We start from the raw sequence: 25,001 nt of genomic DNA, 5'->3' as shown, positions 1-25,001 counted from the left end.
ACTGCTAAATTCTGAAAAAACAGAGGTGTTAATTATCAGACCTAAAACCCCCACATGTAATAACTTAGAACACTGTCTAACACTTAATGGCTCCTCTGTAAATTCTTCTTCATCAGTTAGGAACCAAGGTGTGCTATTTGATAGCAATATTTCCTTTGACAGTCACGTTTCTAGCAGTTGTAAAACTGCATTTTTTCATCTTAAAAATATATCTAAATTGAGACCTATGCTCTCAAAGTCAAATGCAGAAATGTTAATTCATGCATTTATGACCTCAAGGTTAGATTATTGTAATGCTTTATTGGGTGGTTGTTCTGCACGCTTAATAAACAAACTCCAGATGGTCCAAAATGCAGCAGCTAGAGGTCTTACTAGAACCAGGAAGTATGACCACATTAGCCCGGTTCTGTCAACACTGCACTGGCTCCCTATTAAACATCGTATAGATTTTAAAATCTTGTTAATTACTTATAAAGCCCTGAATGGTTTAGCTCCTCAGTACTTGAGCGAGCTCTTATCGCATTATAGTCCTCCACGTCCACTACATTCTCAAAACTCTGGTCATTTGATAATACCTAGAATATCAAAATCAACTGCGGGCGGCAGAACCTTTTCCTATTTAGCGCCAAAACTCTGGAACAATCTAGCTTTCAGGTTAGGACACCTAGATGAGCCCCAGAGACAGATCCCCAGTGAAGACCTCGTCACCTAGACAGCCATCGGGACAAGACCACGGGAACCAAATGAGTCCTTTACACAATCTGACTTTGCTGCAGCATGGAACAAACTGCTGGTTCGTCTGGTCAGAGGAGAACTGGCCCCCCGACTGAGCCTGGTTTCTCCCAAGGTTTTTTTTTCTCCATTCTGTCACCAATTGGAGTTTTGGTTCCTTGCTGCTGTCGCCTCTGGCTTGCTTAGTTGGGGACACTTAATTTCCAGCGATATCGTCGACTTGATAGAACAGATACTATTTAAACTGAACTGAGCTGGACAATGACATCATTGAATTCAATAATGAAATGCCTTTAACTGAACATTGAGTGTTTAATCTTGTCATTTTACATTATTGACACTATTTTCCTATTTTGATATTGGAAAGTTGCTTTGACACAATCTGTATTGTTAAAAGTGCTATATAAATAAAGGTGACTTGACTACAGGATAATCTGTATAAAGGTCCGTTCAATGATAAATATAAAGATAACCCTTGACTTTATCCGATTCACATATCCTTTTACATTTGCATTAGGTGTATTCTGAACAAAATAAAATAAAGTTTTTTATATGTTATTTCAGTAAATTTTTTGCTCAAGCAATGAAAATGGTTTAAAGGTTAAAAGTTAGTGATGATAACCCTGGTTTGATGACAGCAAATTTAGTCCAAATGTAAAACTGCATGAACAGTTAAATGTATAATATACTGATTAATTTAAATAATTACATTGTTAAGATACACAGTTAGGATTTCTTCCGAAACCCTTGAGGAAACACGTGGTATTTTTGTCAGGAGAATCTGTGGAGACTCCATTTTCTTTCGATTTGATTTCATTGACGTCTAGAAAGAATAAGTGAGATATCTTGTGTGATTTCAGATTCTAAAAGTTTTGTGCATATGAACCCTTGACTTTCTCCGATTCACATATTTGTCGACATGTGCATTAGGTGTATTCTGAACAAAATCGGCATGTTCGTGAATGTAGAAAGCCACTGTAAAAATGTCACCAGAGCTACTGCAAATGCTGTTTTTCGCCTTGACTAAAAAATATGTCAGATGTTTTGTCAGTATATATGTAGCAAATATTCAATCTCCTTCATGTATCGGTTTATTCAGCGTATAAAAACATTTTAAAAAATCACTGCATGTGCGCAAGTTATTGTTGTATCAAATTAAGAAAATATTCAAATTTATGCATTTACATGGCTAAAAATTTTATTTTCATTTATTTAAGTTCTACACAACTCTACACAACGATTGATTAAGGTGGGTACTTGAAGGCTTTTTTCTAGTATAATTTAGTCATCAATCCAAATTACGAACTGATTATTACGTTGCATGTAAATGTAGTTAAAATGAAGCTTCCAAAGACAAAGTTACTTTTCACAGTAAACACAATTTATTTATTTACTTATTTTTTCCAAGCAACTTAAATAACAAGTATTCATATTGGTACCAGACAGACATTTTTGAACTCATTTTTTTTTTTCTGCTATCTTCTACATCTCAGCAATCCAAATTCAAGTCAACCAGCATTTTTATGAAGCCATTTTCCTGCAGCTCCAAAATTGCATGGCATTTAAGGCTCAAGTGATTGGCCAGAGCCAAACCCACATGAGCAAACAGGGCAGAAATCAAATCACATACTGTTGGGGGTTCCTGTGCCAGCCAAGCCACTACCATTGCTATGAATGGGAACACTAACACAACATATCTTTCTCCAGGTATTATAGATCTGCTTGGTTGAGACAATTTGAACAATAACTGATCTGGTCTGTGGACGGAAAGTTTCACAAAATTGAATTCTCTCGCTCAGATACACACTTTAAGTAATGGGCATGTGGCGTTCTCCTTCTTTCAGTGCTGCTAGTGTGTGCGCAGACACTCACGCTGCCTCTGCAGTAAAAATGAACAGACTCTTTCACAACGCCTCTGTTTCTCTGTGAGAGCAAAACAACCGCACAGAGGGTCATTGCTAACCGAACCATGAATCAGTCCTGTAGATCTATTTCATTAACGCAATTAATTACTTTTAAACATTCAAATCAGTCACACTCTTTCTTCTCCTCTATCCATCCATCTATTTAATCTATCTATCTATCTATTCATTGTTCTGTCATCAGGAAAAAAATGATTAGGCAGGACTGAGGGAGAGCTTGAAAAGGGGGGGGGAGGGATTTATGTCATTTTTTATTTTTTGGCTGACTCAAGCACTGGGACTGCTGAGGATGGAGTTCTGCGCTCATTTGAATTGCAGAGAAAAGAGAGACCGTCATTTGCTCAAACTTCCATTTAATCCCTTTCAGAGGAGCAGGTGTTTGAAACGCTCGGAGGCTGAACACTGTCATGTTTATGTATTCAGTGTAAGTGTGTAATCTCTTCCATGTTTCAATCAATCCTTTAATGTGATTAATTTCATTGTATAATGAGCCTGTCAGGTCTAATTTCGTCCTCCTTCAGGGAAAATAAAAACAAGGGATTTCTTGTTCTGTGCTGTTTGCACACACATATATTATGAAGATGGATGAAGAGTGTTGAGTTTCAAAGCCATCATTCACTCCTGTGAATCTGGAATAGACTTTCCAAGAAACAGAATACACAAAAAAACTTGTGACTACAATGAGGTAAGTGTGATTACTTCAGTGACATAACTCCAAACTAGTTATAGACAGAATCTACCAGTGTTTGGCTACACAAACAAACCCTTCAATTATGTGCCACAGATCTGTCCTGAGGACTAAATGTTTGCTCTTAAGACTTCTTAAGTCAGCTGCAATATTACAAGTTTTGCATTTCATATATATATATATATTTGTATATAACACTGTATAATCACTTAAGAAACACCTTCTTTAATTCTTCTGTGATACGGATCAGCATGTGAAAAATAATTTTTATTTTGGACTCCACAAAGAAACAGAAACTGTAAAATATTCTGTGCATCTGTAGACTTCACGAAAGTGAAAACTATATTTAACATAATTATGTTTAAATGCATTTACCGTTTGGGTTAATGACATTTCAAAATGTCTGGGAAAAAATCTTTTTTGTTGTTGTTGTTGTTAATGATATAATTATTCTGTTTGACCAACAATTGTTTGACCAATTGCAGGTTTTTGTACATTTTTGTTGTTGAATTTTGTCACACTTAGTAAATTATTGTCTTGAGATGTCAGGGTGAGTGCGTTCCTCTAGTTAAATTTATCCATTTTTAGACATGATGCAGGTAAACAAATATTAATGTATCTAATTAGCCTAATTGATGTAGGAATGTACTACAATTACATGCTGGTTAAATATGTACCCAACAAACACAGAACGTTGCCTCAACGTAAATGTGTTTGTTGGGTAAATACCATTTAGAAGTATAACTAAATATTTTTGTTTCCCTTTATCTCTCTCTCTCTCTCTTTCTCTCTATCTATCTGCAGAGATTCATTTTTGAAAGAATCTGTTTAGAGAAACTGGATGAAGGAAGGTTTTAGAGTGTGAATGAAAGATAATGAGGGCAAGGGAGGAGTTCTTTGAGAGGGAGGGAGACAGTAGGAGGAACAGAAGTAGCCCAACCAAATTATGTTTAGTGCGCGCACCAGATCAGAGAATATACTGAGACATAACAGACAGAGAGCATGAGAAAGACATATAGACGCACTTTGCTATTCTATCTGAAAGCTGAAAGGATAGGAGCGCATTTAACTCTGTAGGTAAAATGAGCTTTGACTGACAGAATAGAATATTTTGGCAACAGTCCTTTATATCTGACATAATTCCCAAACAAAGTTACAATGGTAGACAGCGGGTATCTAAAACAGATTGAGTGTCAACATAGAAGGCGTGGACGTGGCATGGACAGAGCATTACATGGCTTAGTTCGTGAAGAAAACTGTGGATTATATCGCAAAGTGCAATACTTACAGTGAAGAAACGGAGCTGCCTGACGGTAAGTGCTAATCAATCAGCGCTCACATATAGGGCTTTCTGTTCGCGCGCACCACTCACGTGCTCGCTTCTGGCGCTACAATGTCAAACGACTTTTAATTTTGTTGAATTCGTTTAAATATTTGGTTACTATTATGTATCGAGTCTTCAACCACCTAAATAACGATCCTGATTTGCCCAGTGTTTAAAAATAATACAAACTAAAATGATACAAGCTTGTATTAACTAAATATTGTAGCCTACCTTTTTCAAATGACCTGAGGACCAACAAGGTGAATCGCAAATGTATTTTTAATTTGTTAACCCCCAAAAACGTTTCAATTACCGTAGGTATTTTCTTACTTTAGAGACATGAGGTAAGAAGTAAAGATAAAAGAACATTAATTAATGTGTTTGTCCAGTAAACACATGCAGAGATCGAGCACTTAATGATTTCTGAATTTATGATTTTTAAAATGTTCGTAATTTGAAGAGGTAGATAATGTAAAATACTACAGTTTAAAACAAAAACTGTTAATTGCTTAGCTAATTTACCTTAAATTACTGTAAATATGTAATGAAATATGAGTACCCCTACCGTATAACATATTTTTTGTTAAAGCAACCCATGTACATATATTAAAATATTGTTAAAATGTGTTTTTGTAGCTACATAAAATCAGTCACCTGATAAATAGTAAAATAACATTCCCAGAATTCCCTGTGTGATGTGTCATATTTAATCATAAACTATTTTATTTAAATAGGTGTAGGTAACATTGATATTGTTTAGCTATTTATTGTGTGGAATGTCAAATGTGTGTGTTACCCTGAAGTGTTTTGCGTTTATGTGGATAATATTGTGCACATTGTGAATGCTCATGGAAAACTTAAATGAGCTTTGTGTAATGTTAGTTCAAGTAGGTTGATATATTCACTGTATTATACAGCCACCAAAATGCCATCTTGAAATGTCTCAAACACTGTCATCACTTTTTCTGAATTTCTGGCAATGATATAGCTGCCAGGTTTTGATAATTCATCTAAACAGGATTTTTTAGAGTGAAGAATATGCACGGAGCCCACTAGATTGAAGGTTAAAGCATAGTTCAGTTGTCAGTCCAGAGTTATCTACAATGTTGAAATAATTCACTTTAGAACACAATGCAGTATAAAACATTTCACAAAATTATTGCGCTTCATCGCAATTTGAGGTAAACGCCCATTCGGTCCAGTGGATTTTGATGGCTGAGGTCAGCTGTAAAGGTCACAGTACATCCATCATCCTCATTTACACACACAGGAGCCTGTGTGTTTCAGAGCGATGCTAATTGCCCTTGATTCTTTTCATTTTCCTCTTAATTAAGACTCGAAAATGCTTTACAGTCTTTCATGAAAAGCTTTACCCATGAACGGCTGCTGAGTCACTGGACATTTGGTCATTGTGATTATGTGGGGCGGTCACATTTATGATTGACTGATTTATAAAGGATTTTGTGAACAGGAACTTAGGCTTAAATTAATGTATGTAGGCTTACAAATAGATTACATGGATTAATCCAGAGAAGAAAAACTTAATGCAGTGACTCATTAAAACCGCATGCTTAATTGTTCAGGATTTAGAAAACAAAAGCTATGTGCAATGGAACCTGTTAACGCTGCAAAACTGGAATCACAGTCATCTTAAATAAACATGGGTGACCTGCTTTTGTTGCAAACCTTACAAAGCTTCATGAATCTGTGGACTGAGGAAAAATGACTAGGTAAAGTTAGTTGCCCACAGCTGTTCCACATTTCAGTGTGTTTACCAGAGTTGGGTTAATGTGCCTCCCAAAGAACTTTGAAATCATGGACAGAATCCTGTTATAAGTAAACAAGCACACAGCTTCTCTCTGTGAACCTGAGAGGTTTCAAAGTCCATTGATGCCTGATAATGTATGCGCTTATGCTTCCCTTGTTGAGTATGGCCCAGACTATGCAGACTAAAGCAGGATAATAGGGTATGGACTGTTTGCTCATATTGTTTTTGTAGTTTCGGTTGTGTTATTTCCATTTCTTCATGGTTTCAGTCTGCATTTATAGACTGTGATCTGTTTAAACAGGCATATATGTGATGAGTTAATAAGTAAATGTGGAGTCATTTACCTTAAGTCATGAGTGCATTAACCAATTTCCAAGATTTCCATGTCTTCATTCTCACACACACCCATTCATGCATCATGTATGCAATTTGTACCTACCTGAAAAGAATCTAAATTAAATATCTGCAAAGAAAAAACTGTTTGTTGCTCTGTGCCTCACTAAACTATACTGTACTAAAATGTCTGTCAGGGTTGGAGGAATGCGGGTGTGTTTTTGGGAGGGACTCTGGGGTTCTGACCTGAACGCAGAACAGAGCTGAAACATGAAAGGACAAACAGACAGTGGGAATGGGTTAGATAAACAAAAGCGCTAACAGATGAAAATAGTTGGATCACTCAGTCATCCTTCCTTTAGTGCGGCTGTCTTCCTGTGATTGACAAAGACGTGAAATAAAGGAGCGAGATGTACTTGCAAGTGTACAGCAGGAATATTTAATAAAAGCCAAGACTATGTAGAATGAATGCTTTTTAGATATGTGTACAGTTCAAACCAAACGTTTTAGAGAACTAGTGGAAATACTTTTTTGCATTATTTTCTTCTAACTCACATTGATTACTGGCCCAAAAAATAAGGTGCAGAATCTGAAATATTTCTTATTAATTGTAGCTACATCATAACTTTTCTTGTTTTTCATTTTTAAAAACCTCAGCTTTCAAATTACTTTCAGGCTTCGAATACAGATTTGAAAGTAGTCTCAGACTTATGTGACTGGCAGACAGCTGCTTATATTAGAAACGAGACACACAAGTGATCTGCTGCCGTCATTTGACACTTTCTTTTCAATCCCTCTATTCTTCTCTATCATCCCTTTAAAGATAGGGATGCTGCACTACACAGTATAGCTTCTCCTGCTGTGAGGCATTCCTGGGAGACGTTCATAAATTAGGGATTACTTTCCATACACATCTTTTTCACCTAGTCCACCAGACACGCACGTACACGGATTCCAGTGTAGCCACATAATGCTCTCCTCTGATGTGCTGACGTACATTGATAAATTCCTTATCAGCACTTCATCACCGCTCAGTGTGAGATCGGGCCACTCATACTCAGCGCCAGAAGGATTAAAGAAACCATCCTGGTCCACCATCTAAGCCAATTTTCTATTTATTATGCAATGTAGTCTTTGCTGCACAATTAACTTTTAAATTTATATAACACATTTAAATTGTAAATTGAATTTATTAGGTCATAGTGATGTCTGTGGTGCTGGAGGTAAGACATGGTTCCCAGCATCCAGTGGGTCATCATTTAAATTATTGCTAATTATTATTAAATTAATTATAATACATTTCTGATATAAATACAGCACACACAGACACAGACAAACACACAAAGATTCTTGCCAAAGTGCCTTTCACATGTATGCTGTAAACAGTGTTTATCAAAAAAATAAAAATATATATATATATATATGTGTGTGTGTGTGTGTGTGTGTGTTTAAATATATTTTTAAAATCTATATTGGTCATTTTTGCCCATTTTGTGTATTTTTTAAATAAATTTAAAATGTATTTCTTGCCATATATAATTGCCAAATACAATTACATTTTTAGTTATCATTATTCTGGTAATTTAACCAGTGATATAATATTATATAGTAAACACCTGAGGTTTTATATCATCTTCCAATTCACTCAATTTCCATTGTGCATTTCTGTATGCCCTCTCTTTTTCTTGTCCACCTCTTCTAGTATTTCCTCTCTCATTTTTCACCATATTTATTTACTTGATGGCAAAAGGCACCTTTAGAAAGTGCTGCTTTAAGGGTCACAGGCTCAAGTCCCAGTGCACCGCATTGCTGTGCATTGACCGTCCGTCCTTTCCTCCTGTCATATGACCCCGGGCTGGCACCAAGCATTTTGCGAAAGGCACAGGTTTGGGAAGCATTAAGAGCTCAGCTGCGAAGTGAAGAACCAGATTCTTTTTTAAGGTTTATTTTTGGCGTTTTTGCCCTTTTTATTGATAGGATAGTAGTGAGACAGGAAGCAAAGTGGGAGAGAGAGGGGGGATGGGATCGGGAAAGGTCTGCGAACACAGGATGCCCGAAGCACAATGGCACTACATGTCAACGCACTGCCCACGAGGCTATCGGCGCAGACGGCGCAGTTTTGCTAAAACTGTTACTGTTCTGTTGCTGGAATAGATTAGGAGATATCAAGGACAGGCTGATCTGGTAAAAGGATTATATTTACGTGAAAGTCAGATACTATGAACAGCAGTGGTGAACAGAGAGAGGATACAAACTGAGAAAGGAGCAAAGGAGCGAGAGAGACGGATGAGTGCACTGCTGCTCTCCACAGTTGGCTTTCACATCCTCGACTCTCATCTCCTCTTCTTCCACTGCCCCCTTGACCTCTAAGCAGAGCACCACGGGAAACGTGAAATATTTTTAGTGTCCATCTGATAACCAGCAGATGGAGGTTTGAGAGACAGAGAACACATCTCTGTTAGCTTTGATTGCGCAGAGGCTGCTCTTTCATAGGTCAGAGACACTCTTAAAAAAAATGAAGGTTCCAAAATGTATGTTTTCACACCAATGCATTTTTGGTTCCCCAAAGAACCTTTTAGTGAAGAGCCATTATTTTCTTAGTGTAAAGAACATTTTCAAAATCTGAAGAATCTTTTTTTAGTATAGAGAACCTTTTGTACAATGGAAAGGCTCCATGGATGTTTATATGCCAACAAACAACCTATATTTTCAATAATGTTAAGATGTTTTTTCAAAAATCTTTAGAATAAATAAAAACAATGAGATCTTTGACATACAGTAAGAGTTTAGAGCTATAAAATTCAAAGGCCACATGAATTTAGTCTTCAAAGATTTTATTTTTTAATGTTCAGTGCTAAGATGGAAAAATTACAATGCATAGTTGTGAAAACCAAGTAAAAATAGAGCATGTAGTATAAATACATTAAATATTAATATTACATTAAGGAAAAATATGGGATCATTAAAAAATGTGCAATTCTGACTTAGAGCATAATTTTCACATATTAACTTTTTATTTTATTTCTAAGCTGGACAGAAAAGAAATCTTCACACAAATGAAAAATTATGATTTTTTTTTTTTTAAGTTCTTAATAAAACAAACATTATTGGAGCATGTTTCACAAGAAAATATTATTTCAGTCTTTCTACTCAAAAATTTCATTTTTGATTTAATGTTACTTGCTGTTTCTTTGTAAAATCTACTAGAAATTTCTGAGAAATTTTTTTTTTTTTTTTGTAAAGAAAAGCCTACACTATTTTTTAGTGTAGTCAGTGTTTTATGAGTTAATAAAATATCTGATCATTTGATCGCAGACTCTTTCTTGACAAATCTGACCACATTGTGTGAAATGATTGCAATCTCTTTTAAAACCATAGAGAAGATGTGTAATGTCAACATGAGAAATGAAAGAGATCAAATTTTTACACTTTATGTTGCGGGTAGACCCGGCTGAGCGCTTCATGCACACATGCCCAGCAGGAGCACATCACAGAGCCACTTTCAGTCTGATGAATAGCCAGTGCCAGCACATGTGCATCAGACACATTTAAAGACCCAGAGCGTGCGAGGAGGCTCTTTCTGTAATTTCCCAGGAGGTATCAAAGTAGGTAATGGAAAGTAGTTGGGACATGCAAAGAGTGCGAACAGACGACAAACTGTACAGCAAGAGCAACTGATGGGCTTTCCGCGGGCAGCGTCAAATAAGACTTTGCCAGGCTTTGTGTTACAATTGGAAGGACTTCATTAGGACTCTGTAACCAGCACAGCTCTGAAGTGGCTATTTCTGTTGTGAATTGATTATGCAAATGCAAGATGAAAACCACCACTCCAGATGGATGGAGTGAGTGAGAGCAAGAGTGAGTGAGTGAGGATGAATGAAGTGAATGAAATATTGCAGGTCTCAGAGACTTGGACTTGAATCAAGAGCTAATTTTAAAACAAACCGCAATCGAAAGCCTTCTGGTTCCATTCTTGCTAATCCTCACATAAATCATAAACACATTGACAGGAATACACTCATGGAAGGCTAAGCAGCATGCATGAGCTAACAAACACCAGAAGAATCAAAGAAAATATCAGAGAAAACCACACAAAATCAATGCCTTGTTTTCCAGTGACTACAACATATTTTTAAATATTCAAATGATTTACACTAGCATTCAGAAGTTTCAGTTTGGCAATATTTTTTTTTTTGTAAATGTTTTTAAAAAAAAGTCTCTTACGCTCACCAAGGCATGCTGATTTGAAACGTTTCTTATTATTATCAATGTTGTTGTGCTGCTTATTTTTATTTTATTTCATTTCATTTTTGGAAGAAACCTTTATTCATTTATTTATTTTTCAGGATTTGATAGAACGTTAATAAGAACAGCATTTATTTGAAATAGAAATATTTTGTAACATTATACATGTCTTTACTCTGTTTTGTTTTGTTTAATTTAATGTATTAAAATAATTAATACATTGAATTAAAAACATTTATTCCTTTAAAAAACCTTTACACGTTAATCAAATTAAAATAAGACTAGCCCTTCGAATCTGTCTGTGAGACTTATTAATACAGCCACACTTTCCAATAACCCACACTGTTCTACATTTATTATCCGATATTGTTTTCTTAAATGCTTTCGCACTTTCACTCATATTTCCTTAATACCAGTGTGCATGTACTGTAAATTGCATGCACTTTAAAAGTGTGCAATTTATAAGCATATTCAATAAATTAGGCAAAAAATGAAGTTTAATGCAAGTACAGACACCTTTCAAATCTGCATTCTTCTCCATTTAGCCCTTAAAAGCCCGTCCTCCTGTCCACCTCCCTCATCCATGCCTCAGTCATACACTGTGTATCCAAAAGGGATTTAAACCATAATTGTTTCCATATCTCTTTAGTATTTTTTCTTTTCCCCAGTCTCACCGCAAATATGTTTTCCTGTGTCTGGAGACAAAAGATGAGTAAATCCCAAGAGAATCTCAGATTTGCCTTTCAGATATTCTCTAAATAAATTTGCTTTAGCAGCTGGTCATAATAATCCACGCAGCATCTTAATGAGGCAGACACAAAGAAATTGGAGGGGTTTCTAAATGTTTTATGTGGAGGTTCCAGAAAGACAATGATTCAAAGCTGTCTTTAATAAATTCATAAACAATTTTATTATTTATATTTTTCATTTGCGTTCCTTTTGTTCCAAACCTCAAAACTAACCTCAAACGTCTGTTGAGTACATGTGTAGTTAATTTCTTACTGTTTTGGCTAAAAACACAATGATTTAACATGATATTTTAAGCTCTGTCTTAAAAAACAGAAGCTGAGATGGAGAATTTAATTTGAGATGATATAGGAAACATCGTAATGCCTTCATTTGATTTAGACGCCACCATTCCTTTACTCTTGCTGAAGAGCTACAGAAATAGCCAACAAAATGAAATTCATTTGGCCTAATTTTATTAAAATGATTTACAACTGTTTGTTTAACAATTTAGGCCAGCGAGGGATCAGTGTTGGGATGTTTTGTATTTGCCTCTCATGTCTGTCCTTCTCATTGTAGGTCATGAGGATGGCCTCTTGGGAAGAGAATTTGGGTCAGCCCAATCACTCTGTGCTGAAGATGGAGGGGCCACCAGACCTGTCCAGCTCCCTCTTCAATCTCAGCAGCAGTTATGGGGGCACGGGGGCTTTCCTCTGGCTGTTTCCGTCAGAGAACATCACATGGACCACCACGAGGCCCACAATCCAGCCAGTTGCCCCTCCACGGGTACGGGACCAAGCCTTGGCCCAGGCGGAGATCGGGGTGCTGGGGTTGGTGCTTGCGCTTACTGCTCTGGGTAATGGATTTGTGCTGTGGGTGTTGCTGCGTAGGAAGAAACATCACGCTCCCATGCACCTCTTCATGGTCAATCTGTGTGTGGCTGACCTGGTAGTGGCCTTCTTTCAGGTAACAGCCTCTTGAGACTATTAAAAATGATGAGTGCAATGAAATGAGCTTAACGGTTAAGTAATCATTGACCTGAATGGAAACATATAGTGAGACTACAATGCAGTTGAAGTATCAGGCATGGGAGTAATGTTGTGTCAGCAGAGAAGTTCTAGATATATATATAAATAATTTTATTTAATGATAATAATAACATAATAATAATCACAAAATTTTGGCCAAATTGTGCAGCACTACAAACAAGCACAGCAAACCTGGAACTTAAAAAAAAATTAAATCGCAATTGCAATTTTGCTAGACAAGTGGTGCTGAGGGAGGTGGAGGTTTGCAATCTCATTGGCTGCAGAATCAGCAAAGGCCAATCAGCTTGTGCCATGACATGACTGTACGTAAAAGGACCTATCAGGCTGCACCATCTAGAGTTTCATGACTGAAGTAGATATATGTAGATCTGTCACCGATGGAGTTTTGGTTCCTTACCACTGTCGTCTTTGGCTTGCTTAGTTGGGGACACTTAATTTCTGGCAACACAGTCAACTTGATTGCACAGATACTATTTGAACTGAGCTGGACGATGACATCACTGAATCAATGATGAACTGACTTTAACTGGAAAATTGAGTGTTTACTATTGTCTTCTTGCATTATCGACACACTATTTTCCTATTTAATACTGTAAAGCTGCTTTGACACAATCAGTATTGTATAAAGCGCTTTATAAATAAAGGTGACTTGATTTGATATGTCTTTATTTTGTCCCCAGGTGCTGCCACAGCTGGTATGGGACATCACAGAGCACTTCCAGGGCCCTGACGCTCTGTGCCGCTCCGTCAAATATTTGCAGGTCGTCGGGATGTTTGCATCCTCCTACATGATTGTTGCCATGACTGTGGATCGGCACTATGCCATCTGCTGCCCCCTGCAAGCATATCGCGGAGGTGCACCCTCTCGCTGGAACACCCCCATTATGGTTGCTTGGGGCCTGGCCCTTGTGCTCAGTTTGCCACAGGTAAGGAGTAAACGGTCATTCGTAGATCATTCCTGACTGTTTTTTGATTGGCTCACAACTATTTTGTCTCCTCGTTTGCATGCAGGTGTTTATCTTCTCACGGTCAGAGGTGTCCCCCGGGGTGTTTGAATGCTGGGGCCACTTTGCTGAGCCATGGGGTCTTAAAGCATACGTCACCTGGATGACTGTGGCTGTATTTGTATTGCCAGCCTTTATCATCACTGTCTGTCAGGTATCTCCAGCTTTTTTCTTCTCAATCTCTCACTATCTACACATTTGTTTTTTATTAAATGTATGGCTTTGACATCTCTTGTCTAACAATGCATCATAGCATAAGAACATGATGTATACTATGCAAATGTCAAAGACTTGGAATGTTGAATTAGATGCACTGCAGGGTACAACTTGATGGCTGTGCTAGTGCAGGTTGAAATTCAGAATTTAATAATTGGCTCCTTTTCAATTCATGAGTTGGATGTTGAATTTGAATGACAGGAAGAGGAATTTACTTAATTGCAATTCAAAAAAAAATTCACTGTAACACCACAGAGGAATTTCCATAGTCCAAAACAAGTGCTAAAATGCTACAGAAAAAAACGGTTAATTGGTTAACTGTAAGTTAACGTGTATGGTTAAGAAAAAAACTGTAAATGATTTAACATCACATTGTATGTGTATTTACTGTAGAATATTGTCAAATATATGGTTTTTGGAGGTTAAAAAAAAATTAATTAAAATGTAATTTACTGTGAAAACAGTAAAAGGACATTCCCAAAAGTCCTGTAACACATCCCATATGATTGTAATTCATGTACATTAGTTTGTTTCTTCTTTTTTTGTTGTTGTTATCAGTAATTCACATTAGGTTGTTTTGAGCTTGCTAGGGTTACTAGGGTGTTTTTTGATGCATTTTCTGTTATTTAGTTAATGTTTACTACATTATTTTAGTTTCATATGTTATCCTGTACGCAATCTAACAACGTGATTTCCTCATCAGATTAAGCACATTTATCAGAATTAAGTTAAAAACTTAAAAATTAAAATTTTCCCAGCAACATAAAACGTACACCACACATTACTACGCTTTGCAAAAACATAACTGCAAAGTGTAATTTCATTCCATTTAATTCTATTTCCTTACATTCAGATTTACGGTTCTGTGAGTTCTCTTAAATGGAATTTAAAATGTATTCTTAGATCAGTTCTAAATGGCACACAACTCTGGACCCATATAGTAGGAGTGTGTTTACATTGATGTATCTCTTTTTCACCTCAGGTTCGCATCTTCAGAGAAATCCATGACAATATCTACCTGAAGTCTGAGAGGGTGGTGACAGCAGAATTTAAGAGAAACTCTGTCTTCTTCCACTTTGCTCAGCGGGAGGGGGGCAGGGGAAGGAGCAGAGAGAGAAACAGACAGAGCAGACACAGTCACCATGCTGACAGCAGTCTCAGTCAAGCTCACTGCAGCCCCTCACATCATGCAGGAGAGGAAGCGTCCTCCTCAAGCCTTTATAATAGCCGCTCTCATACTCTACCTTGTAGGAGCTCTATCTGCCAGTCTTGCTTTGGGCCCCGCCCCTCTTCAGAAAGCTCCTCCCCTTCCATCCAAACTCACCTTCAAAACACCCCAGCCCTCTCAGACCCCTCCCATTCTCAGTCATTATCAGCCAATAGCGTGTGTGCATTGGCTGGACACCCAAATAGCTCTGGAGCTTCTGAACTGTGGCCAAGTGTGCTTCCAGATGCTTTTCCACTTCCAACTGACTATTCGCACCCGCCGCCTCTCCCGCCTCTCCCAGGTGTGACTAAGGCCATGTCTAAGACAGTGAGGATGACTCTTGTCATTGTGCTGGTTTACACCATCTGCTGGTCTCCTTTCTTTATTGTTCAGTTATGGGCAGCCTGGGACCCCAACCCACCAAACCAAGGTCAGTTTTGAAGCAGACAGATGAATATACATGTCCTGTACAGTCACACAATAAGGCTTTGTGGATGCTAAAACAGTATGATGTTTTTTAAACAGGTTCATATCATTATAGGAAATAGGCAATCCATTTTTTGATACAGACTACAGACTTCTTTGTGCATGTGCATTATCTTAGCCAGAGATTTTTTTTTTTTTCAGGGTGAGTAAAATTTAGTGATGATTTAAAAAATACACCACCGTATATGAAAAAAATTATACTTTTATTCAGCAAGGATGCATTAATTTGATCAAAAGTGATAGTGAAGTAATTTATAAAGATTTGTTTTTCAAATGAATGTTCAAAAAATCCTGAAAAATCAGAGATGCCCGTTCTTGGAAATCTACCCTCCAGCAGAGTTTGTTCCAAGGACAATCAAAAACACATGAATCAGTTCATCAGGGTCTTCAAGGTTGCTTGGAAATTGCAGGCAGGTGTGTTAGAGCTTGGCTGGAACTGAAGTCTGTGGGAGGGCAGCAGAAATAATCAATCATGTTTTCAGCGTGTCCCCTTTTTTTTTTTTATTGTCCTCTTCTTTATTTAACTGTCCCCTGCTTTCTTTCCTCTTAACACCTGCTCACTCACCTGAGTGTTGGGTAATCTCATTGGTATTTACACCTCTGTATTAGACTGGACTTTCTGCACAGTTTGACCAGCCACCTGGCAACCAAATCACTATGAAAACAGCACAAACTTACTCCTATAGATGTGTTTTAGTCTTTTAGTAAAAAAAAAAAAAATTATATATATATTGGTTTCGTCTAGATTAGAGGACAAGGCTTTTTTTTTTTTCAAAGTTAGCCTTAAATTGCTTTCCATATGGCGACTGTATAGGTACTAAAAAAAGTACCAGGTACCAGGTACTGTACCCAGTGGAAAACTCCCCAAAAGTGAGCCGTACTGAACCGTACCGTACCGTGCCGTACCATGCAGTGGAAAAGCACCATTATATTATTATATTTCGCATTTAACTGCCTTGTTTTTTATTATACATTACCGTTCAAAAGTTTGGGCTTGAAAGAAATGTATTCCGCAAGGAAGCATTAAATTGATCAAAAATGTCAGTAAAACATTTATAATGTTACTAAAGATTTCTATTTTAAACAGAAATTCTTAACGTGTTTCTTAAACAGCAATTCAGCAAATAAGAATGATTTCTGAAGGATCATATGATACTTAAAACTGGAATAATGATGTTGAAAATTCAGCTTTGCCATCACAGGAATAAAATACATTTTAAAATATATTTTGTAATAATAATTTCACAATTTCCATTTTACTGTATTAATAATCAGATAAATGCAGCCTTGTTGAACATGAGACTTTTTTTTTAGTTATCTAATCCAAATTCGAACAGTAGTATTATGTATGTATATGTATGTATTATATGCAAATTCAGTGTGTTAATATGTTATCTATCCTAGTTACAGCAGTTATTGTAATTTAAATCATAATAGAAACTTCTTCAGACAGTGCAAGAATTTTCTTTTTGCTCTGAATTTTTCTGTCACTATTAGTATTGTGTTTCAAGCTTTAATACAAATAGTTTTCTAGGCAATCTTAAGACTGATAGATAAACAGGGGAAAATCTCATAGACCATATTATTCACACAAAGATACTGCAATATTGTAGAGCTGTCAATGCAGTAACAAATGCAAAGTGTTATTTCCTTGCCTTCCTCTCTCATGCAGGGGCTGCTTTCACTATCCTGATGCTTCTAGCCAGTCTAAACTCCTGCACTAACCCATGGATCTACACAGCCTTCTCCAACAGTGTGTCGCGTGAACTGCTCACACTGCTGCGCTGCCACACCGGATCCCCACGCAGAGGTTCGCTGCCGGACGACTCAACCACAACTCATACATCAACCAACATCAAGGACTCCATATACTGACCTCTGACCTGACTCTACTGCACACACACACACCAGCACATGGCAAACACACCACAGACGTGACGGGCTAGACTCTGTCCCAAATACCACTCTTTGCCCACGTGTTGATGACATAATAGTGCAGCTGGGCTCTTAAACACCTTTTTAGAATGTAAAATGACAAATGGGATGCCCTACGGTCTTCATGGACAAGTGCCAATGGCACAAGTATGCAAAAAGTGTGCTGTTTGGTTCGGGACTGGGGTAATGTCCTGGCTGGCTACTTTAGATTCAGGTACATGGCGGTTACACAATCTGAAAAGCGGATACTGATCTGTCATCGACAGTGTTACATCAATTACAAAGACAAAATTGCATTGCCATGCCCAGTGCATTTTACAGACAGCTGTCCATTCAGTTACATGAGAGAGCAGACTGGAGTGATGAATCAAGAGGAAGGTTAGGAAGCAAAGGATCGGAGGTCCTCCATTCTTCTCCATCTTTCTTTCATGGATGGTTTTCATAGATTAGGGTTGCAGGATTATATCAGACTTAACAGTACAAAGTAAGTGTGGAAAATGCGATAGGAGGAAGAGAAAAAAGGATGTGAACAATGCATACAGAATGGACAAAAGGTTATCTGGCTGTACTCCGGACATCTTGCAGCAAGATGCTGTTTACGGGAACATTTAGGGGAACATATCTACCACCAGCAAGAATGTTATGAAAATATCAGCCTGATTGTGGGAATCAAACACAGTGGCAGCTTAGTGACACAGTGACTTTCCGAATCATATTTAATCTATATATCAAATGTAAAGCGTTCAGAAGACACTGTGAATTGAATTGGTCTACTACAGTATTAGCTCTTAAATGATTAGAAGTGCTGGCAGTGGACAGAAATCTACATTTGACTACCGCAGAAGGAAATCTCATTTTCTGTGTTGGTCATTTCTTTTTATATGCTTTGGGTGAGAAATAACTTTTTTTACAGAAGAAACAGGGTATTGGTAAATGAACAGCAATACACAGGTCAATTTCCAATATAAATAGTAGGTAGCAAAATTTCAAAAGCAACTGTCACAGCTGAAATCTCTATTATGTATATATGTACACACTAATCACTCATTAATTTGTCACTCTTTTAGCTCTACCTCTGGTATTTGCTTGATTTGTGTGTTAATTTTTTTTCTCATCTGGAATCAGGGGACCATTCACATGCTTCACAGTAACTTATTTGTACAGAAAATATTATAAATATAACGAAGTGTTGAAGGTTTAAGAAAAAATACGACATTGCAACTTAAGCGCCTTATTATAAAAAAAGTATTATATATATATATATATATATATATATATATATATACACACAGTATGTACATGTATGTTTCTAACACACAGATTCTTGAGGTACTCAGTCAGTGCAATTAGGAATTCAGTAGTGTCTGTGCTAGTTTTAGGAGGCTACACTTTTGCAAATTATTATTATAAACACGTATTGCAATCATAAATTCATTCTGGAAGTCCAAAACTTGCTTACTCTTAGCTTGATAAGAAATGAACTACCAATTTAGTACAATTTTTGTAGTTTTGAAATGCATTGACTTATCACATTTCATGCTTGATGACAAAAGGATTGAAATTCTTGCTGATTGGAAATGCATTATAATTTTCCCCATTTAACAAAAAAGCAACAAATCACATCATTTCATGAACAATCAGTCTTGATTGGGACAAATATACTGTTTTTCAATATATTATTGTCCAACAGTATATCAATGACTGTGATTAACTGTAAACTACTAACCATTATATATTAGTAAGTATAGTGATCAGATATTGGAAACATTGAGAAAACTAACTGCTAGTGAACTTTTTGTTATACTCAATGCATAATGATGAATAATCATAAAATTATTTAGCACATATTTAATTGACAAGATGTGCAGTACCTAAAATACGATCAACATTGTAATAAATTATTTTTTATATCAATTTACACTTTGTTGTTCTTTATTTTAGTCCTTCATATTTTCTTAAGGTAACATAGGACATACATAAACTTTGTGTGACAACTGCAGAAAATGTTTTGCACCTCAAGAGCACCATTTGTTTTAATAAATAGCTACAGTTGTAAGGCAGTATGTGCACAACTCACTTGAATAAGTTGAAGTCGAGTCTCAGCCAATGGGTTTACATCACTCACATAAACTGATATCTAGTAAAAAGAAGCTTTGTCTATAAGAGGAAATAAAGTTTTGAGTCTTGACCAATTCTAAAGGTACTTTTATGCATAAAACCTTCGGGATGTTTACATACATGCATTGCAAACATTATAGTTGCACTGTTCATTTGAGATAAATTTTAATTTTATGAGAATTGACTATAGATTTTAACGCTACTGTTCCTCATCCTGGATACTTTGTGGCATGCAGATGGCTGTTGTTGGCTGTAAACCTCCCATCATCTTTAAATCAAACCAAAAACATGACAGGCATCTCTGCATCTCAAAAGAGAAACCCACACTGCAGCTTGACTGTATAAGGAGATGCTTCTGTGTTTTAAGAAAAAGAATTACCAGTTTAATTCCATCCGATATCTGATCATCACCATCAGAGGACACTTGGAAAGAAAAGATTAACTGTAATGCACACCACATTTTTACATGTGTTTTAACTGGTTATCCAAGCCTGTGGGGTCAACTCTTAAAGGGCAACAAGGGATACTATGAGCGAACAGAGTGAAATGGATAGAGACTGGATATGTCTGGAATGGAATACTAGCTTACTGCTTAATGAATACTGTGTGTAGCAAGGTTATTTTCGTAAACGAAATCTGAAACTAAGACTAAAACTATTGGTCAAAAAACATTTTCGTAAACTGAAATAAAATTAAAATTTCTAAATAAATGAAAAACTAAAACTAAACGAAACTAACAACAGTAACTGAAAAACTAACGAAAATAAAATAATAATTAGCAAAAATAAATAATCGTGTTCGTGATTTAATAAGCTCTCATTCTGTGCCAGAAAATCGGTTGTTTAGGGAAATAGACGACGCTTCGTGCACGTGAGCTGCGTCCTAAACGGGTATTCACAGAGAATACGTTTTTGCATTTAAAAAACAAGACGCGGGTTATGAAATGGGAATTAACTATAAAATAAGAAATAATAATAATGCACACCTTACAGCGCACGAACGTTTAAAAGCGTGCTTGACGTGCGAGAACAACATGAGAGTGAGTTAACAGACACAGAATTAAAAGTTTTGGATGAGCTGACTTTAGTGAAGAGTCATTTTGTCACGCTTTGCGATTACTATGGTAACGTCCGCCTCGACTGTATAAAACACACATCCGAAATGAGAGAAAGCGATAGCCGCGCTGTGTTTCTGTGTAAAGGGGCTTTAGAACTGGGATTTATTGCGTTGCTCATCTGAAGCGCGTGCGCGCTGGAGCGGCTCGTCAAAGTAAAGTGCAAACATCATTTAAATCACCATATTGCATTTATTTTTGAGTAGTATGAGGTTTCAACGCATTTTATTTTGTTTCTTCTTCTTGTGTACGTTCATAGAGGGAGACGGGACACACAGTAGTGTGCACCGGTGGTTCATATGCAAAAAATCCAACAAATGAATGCATTGAAAACAGATGGACAAAAATAAAGTTTACAGAGTTTCAATGACGATTGCAAACAACAAGCCTGCGTCCCAATGTGCACACTGTCCATGCTAAATTATATGTGATATTAGTAATTTTAAATACTATTTAGGGCAGATAGGGTGGATAGTATGCACATTGGGACCCAGGGCATGTTTCCTCAAATCCAGCACTGGAGGGCCATTGATCTGCAGAATTTAGCTCCAACCCTGATAAACACTCAACTGTCTGATGTTGTCTAACTCTGAAAACCTTGATTAGCTTGTTGTTTGTATACTATTGGCATATTAAACAAGATTACATCTTTAATATGAATGAATATGAACATGAATATGAATTAATAAATTGTAGGCTATACATATAAGTTGCATATTTTTGATAAATTATTTAAAGAATCATTTCATTTTCAATATTAAGAGGTTTGCACAAGAGTTAACTGTAAACTGCAAACATTCAACTTTGCTAAAATTAAATGTCTTGTTTGGTCTACACTGGAAAAGTGTTCCATTAACTCTGTTAAACTATAATTACTAAAACTAAAACTAAAATATATAAAAACTAAATAGAAATGCGTTCACAAAATAAAAACTAAACTAAAACTAACAAAACCATTAACGGAACTAATTAAAACTAAACTGAAATTATAGGAAATTTGAAAACGATATTAAAATAAAAACTAATTAAAAAATTCAAAACTATAATATCCTTGGTGTGTAGTGCTGCATACAATATGATAATTATATATATATCCACAAAAAAACTAAATAATTGGGGGTCAGTAAGATTTTAAAATATTTTAAGTTATTATGCGCATCAATAAAAATACAGTAAAACATTCATATTTTGCAATATTATTACAACTTAAAATAAATGTTTCTATAATATATTTAAAAAAAAGTAATTGATTCCTGTGAATTTTCTCCATTACTCCACTCTTCAGTATCACATGATCCTTCAGAAATAATTCTAATATGCTGATTTTCTGCTCAATAAATATTTCTTATTATTATCAGTTGAAAACAGTTAGGCTGCTTAATATTTTTGTGGATTTTTTTTTTTTTTTGTGGAAAACATTCATTGTTTCAGGATTTTTGATCCATAGAAAGTTGAAAGGAACAGCATTTATGTGAAATATAATAAACTGTCACTTTTCACCAATTTAATGCATCTATGCAGAATACCGTTGATGTCTTCAGTTAATATATATAGCAGCCTGCTATCTCGCTTTCCCTTCTCAACAAGACAAAAAAAGGTGAATGTTTTAGATTGTTACACCACTCTTCATGTCTAGAATCGGAGATCTGAGAACAGCTGCAAAGGGTATTTTTGGAGATTGGCTGCAAAAACGCACTTACATCAGAGGCAGTATTTGTGGTCTATCTATGCAGACCCTTTGGGGCTCGTGCACTCCATACTGAACTCACAAACCAATATCTGTTATCCCACTTTACTCAAGCTCATATGACATATTGTTATTGCTTGTGCAACAGACTGCCAGCTCACACACTTAAATCAAATTTTCACTGCAAACAAAAATACTGATCTCTATATCCATGACTGTGTACACATTTTGATTTGAGTTTGATTAATTTGCATAGTAGTACACTTTGTTGATGTAAGACCCAATCTTTCTAGCCTGGTAATACCAAACTCTGCTACTTCGCTTTGCTCCGTAGACAGAAGTGAGTACAGAAGCGAAATGAAATTGAGCGGAAGTACGAAGTCTGACGTAGTCAGGCTACAATCTTTCTGCTAATGATTTAAATTATACAGCTCAGCATTGAACTGGTAACTTGAAAGTATGAACTATTCATAAGAACCAGCTCGTTAGAACGCTTTAGTATATAATAATTAGGAGATAAAAAGTCAAAATTATGATACAAATCAGAATTATGAGATTAAAGAGTCAAAATTAAGAGATATAAATTTATAATCAAGATAAAAATGTTGACTATATCTCCATTTCGGCTTTAATCATTAAATGACTAAAACAACCACGGCTCAGAGTTATTCATGAATCACTTATGTTTTTAATCTTATAAAGAGTCGCGTTAATCCAAATACACTCGCTGTGTTGTTTGTTTTCATGTCGAACTGTAAGATGTTTCTTGCCATTATTTTGTATTACACCGTGTTTTTATAAAACTGCTAACTCAGCTCTGGTAAAATAATGTGTGACCCTGGACCACAAAAACCAGTCATAAGTGTAAATGTTTCAAAATTGAGATTTCTACATCATCTGAAAGCTGAAAATAAATAAGCTTTCCATCAATGTATGGTTTGTTAGGATCGGACAATATTTGGCTGAGATACAACTATTTGAAAATCTGGAATCTGAGGGTGCAAAAAAAATCTAAATATTGAGAATATCATCTTTAAAGTTGTCCAAATGAAGTTCTTAGCAATGCATATTACTGATCACAAATTAAGTTTTGATGTTTACGGTAGGAAATTCACTAAACATCTTCATGGAACATAATCTTTACTTAATATCCTAATGATTTTTGGCATAAAATAAAAATGGATTATTTTGACCCATACAATGTATTTTTGGCTATTGCTACAAATATACCCCAGCGACTTAAGACTGGTTTTGTGGTCCAGGGTCACATATTTGTTTTGCTGTGTGGCTTTTAAGATTTAGCAGCGATGGCATGGATTCAACAGCAGGGGAGCTTTCAAAATCAATATACCAGCCCTAATCAACACATAAATGTGTTGTAATCCATGATGACAATGACCCTTATGTGTTATTTAACCCACAAACACACAATACTCTGCTGTACAGGGAGCATTAATGCACAGTGCAATAACTGATCCACCAAGGGTTCTGCTGAACAGGTTTAGACTGGGCATGGTGTCAGGCTCCGTGAACAGAAAATGAGTGGAATCACAAGCTGTTAAACTATTTCCTCACTGAGATCAGTCTCTGTACCAAAAAGGACATTATGAAAGAGAAAAAGGGGGTTACGGAGTGTGAGAAGGAAAAACTAAATATGCACACAATGCGCAATTACCAATCTCTTCTGCTAATCAAAAACAAACCAGATGATGGAGGGAGAAGAGCTGGTAAACAAAATGTTTTAGGTCAATAAAAAGACAGATGATGATCTATAATGGTCTAATTGCAGATTCAGGCAAGGAGAGTGGAAAAGGAGAACAAGTAGAAAGGACAAAACCTAAAGGTGAAAACAAGGACAGCGTAGAGATGGAAGAATTCCGCCTGCATAAATTCCTATATATTCTCATATTGCGCTGACACACATACTTGAGCAATGGAACAGTCTCTTATTATTCTGAGGGAGACATTGAAAATCAAGACTTTTTTTTTTTACTCTTTATGGATACATAAATCTGGCTAGATATTTGGAGATATGTAGATCTAGAAGGTTTTCTGAGCTGAAGTGCATGAGGTGACGAAAACAAATGTATTCTCCAGTACTAGACATTTAATATGTAAATTAACTTTGCACTAATGAAAACTGATATGACAAATCTTCCTTCTTATTATCTTGAATTTTAAGATAAATGCTTCAGCCTACATCTGTCCATTGGCAGAAGCTGAAAAAATCTGTTTCTGATCATGCACATTTATGACCACTGTTCATTCGTTCTTTTTCAGTTTTCCCTTTGCTCAAAAACCAATTGCCATATGCTCAAAAAATGCATTGTTTATCATACTCAATTTAGCCATCAATTACTGCATCTGAGGTTCAAAAGAGGTAAACTAAAGCAGCATGATGTTACGCAGCCAATACATAAATAGAACAGAACAACTGCTTCCATCTT

General features: G+C 36.2%; 1 protein-coding gene across 1 annotated transcript; it reads left to right on the top strand.

Moving 5' to 3' along the window:
* The first annotated feature begins 4,310 nt into the window (after positions 1-4,310).
* On the top strand, positions 4,311-24,966 carry avpr2ab (arginine vasopressin receptor 2a, duplicate b). Its single transcript, XM_058763353.1, has 6 exons — positions 4,311-4,655; positions 12,318-12,704; positions 13,468-13,713; positions 13,799-13,945; positions 14,990-15,644; positions 17,373-24,966. Exons 2-6 carry the CDS (start codon positions 12,321-12,323, stop codon positions 17,573-17,575), a joined length of 1,635 nt encoding a protein of 544 aa, XP_058619336.1. The 5' UTR covers positions 4,311-4,655; positions 12,318-12,320; the 3' UTR covers positions 17,576-24,966.
* The last annotated feature ends 35 nt before the right edge of the window (positions 24,967-25,001 follow it).

This window comes from Onychostoma macrolepis, chromosome 23, assembly GCF_012432095.1.
Source record: "Onychostoma macrolepis isolate SWU-2019 chromosome 23, ASM1243209v1, whole genome shotgun sequence".
Classification (NCBI taxonomy): Eukaryota; Metazoa; Chordata; class Actinopteri; order Cypriniformes; family Cyprinidae; genus Onychostoma; species Onychostoma macrolepis.
This window is presented reverse-complemented; position numbering and strand designations above follow the sequence as displayed.

Coding starts and splice junctions, on each gene's coding strand:
- avpr2ab (XM_058763353.1), top strand. CDS start 12,321: ATGAGGATGGCCTCTTGGGAAGAGAATTTGGGTCAGCCCAATCACTCT. Junction 13,714..13,798: donor TTGTGCTCAGTTTGCCACAG/GTAAGGAGTAAA, acceptor GTTTGCATGCAG/GTGTTTATCTTCTCACGGTC. Junction 13,946..14,989: donor TTATCATCACTGTCTGTCAG/GTATCTCCAGCT, acceptor TTTTCACCTCAG/GTTCGCATCTTCAGAGAAAT.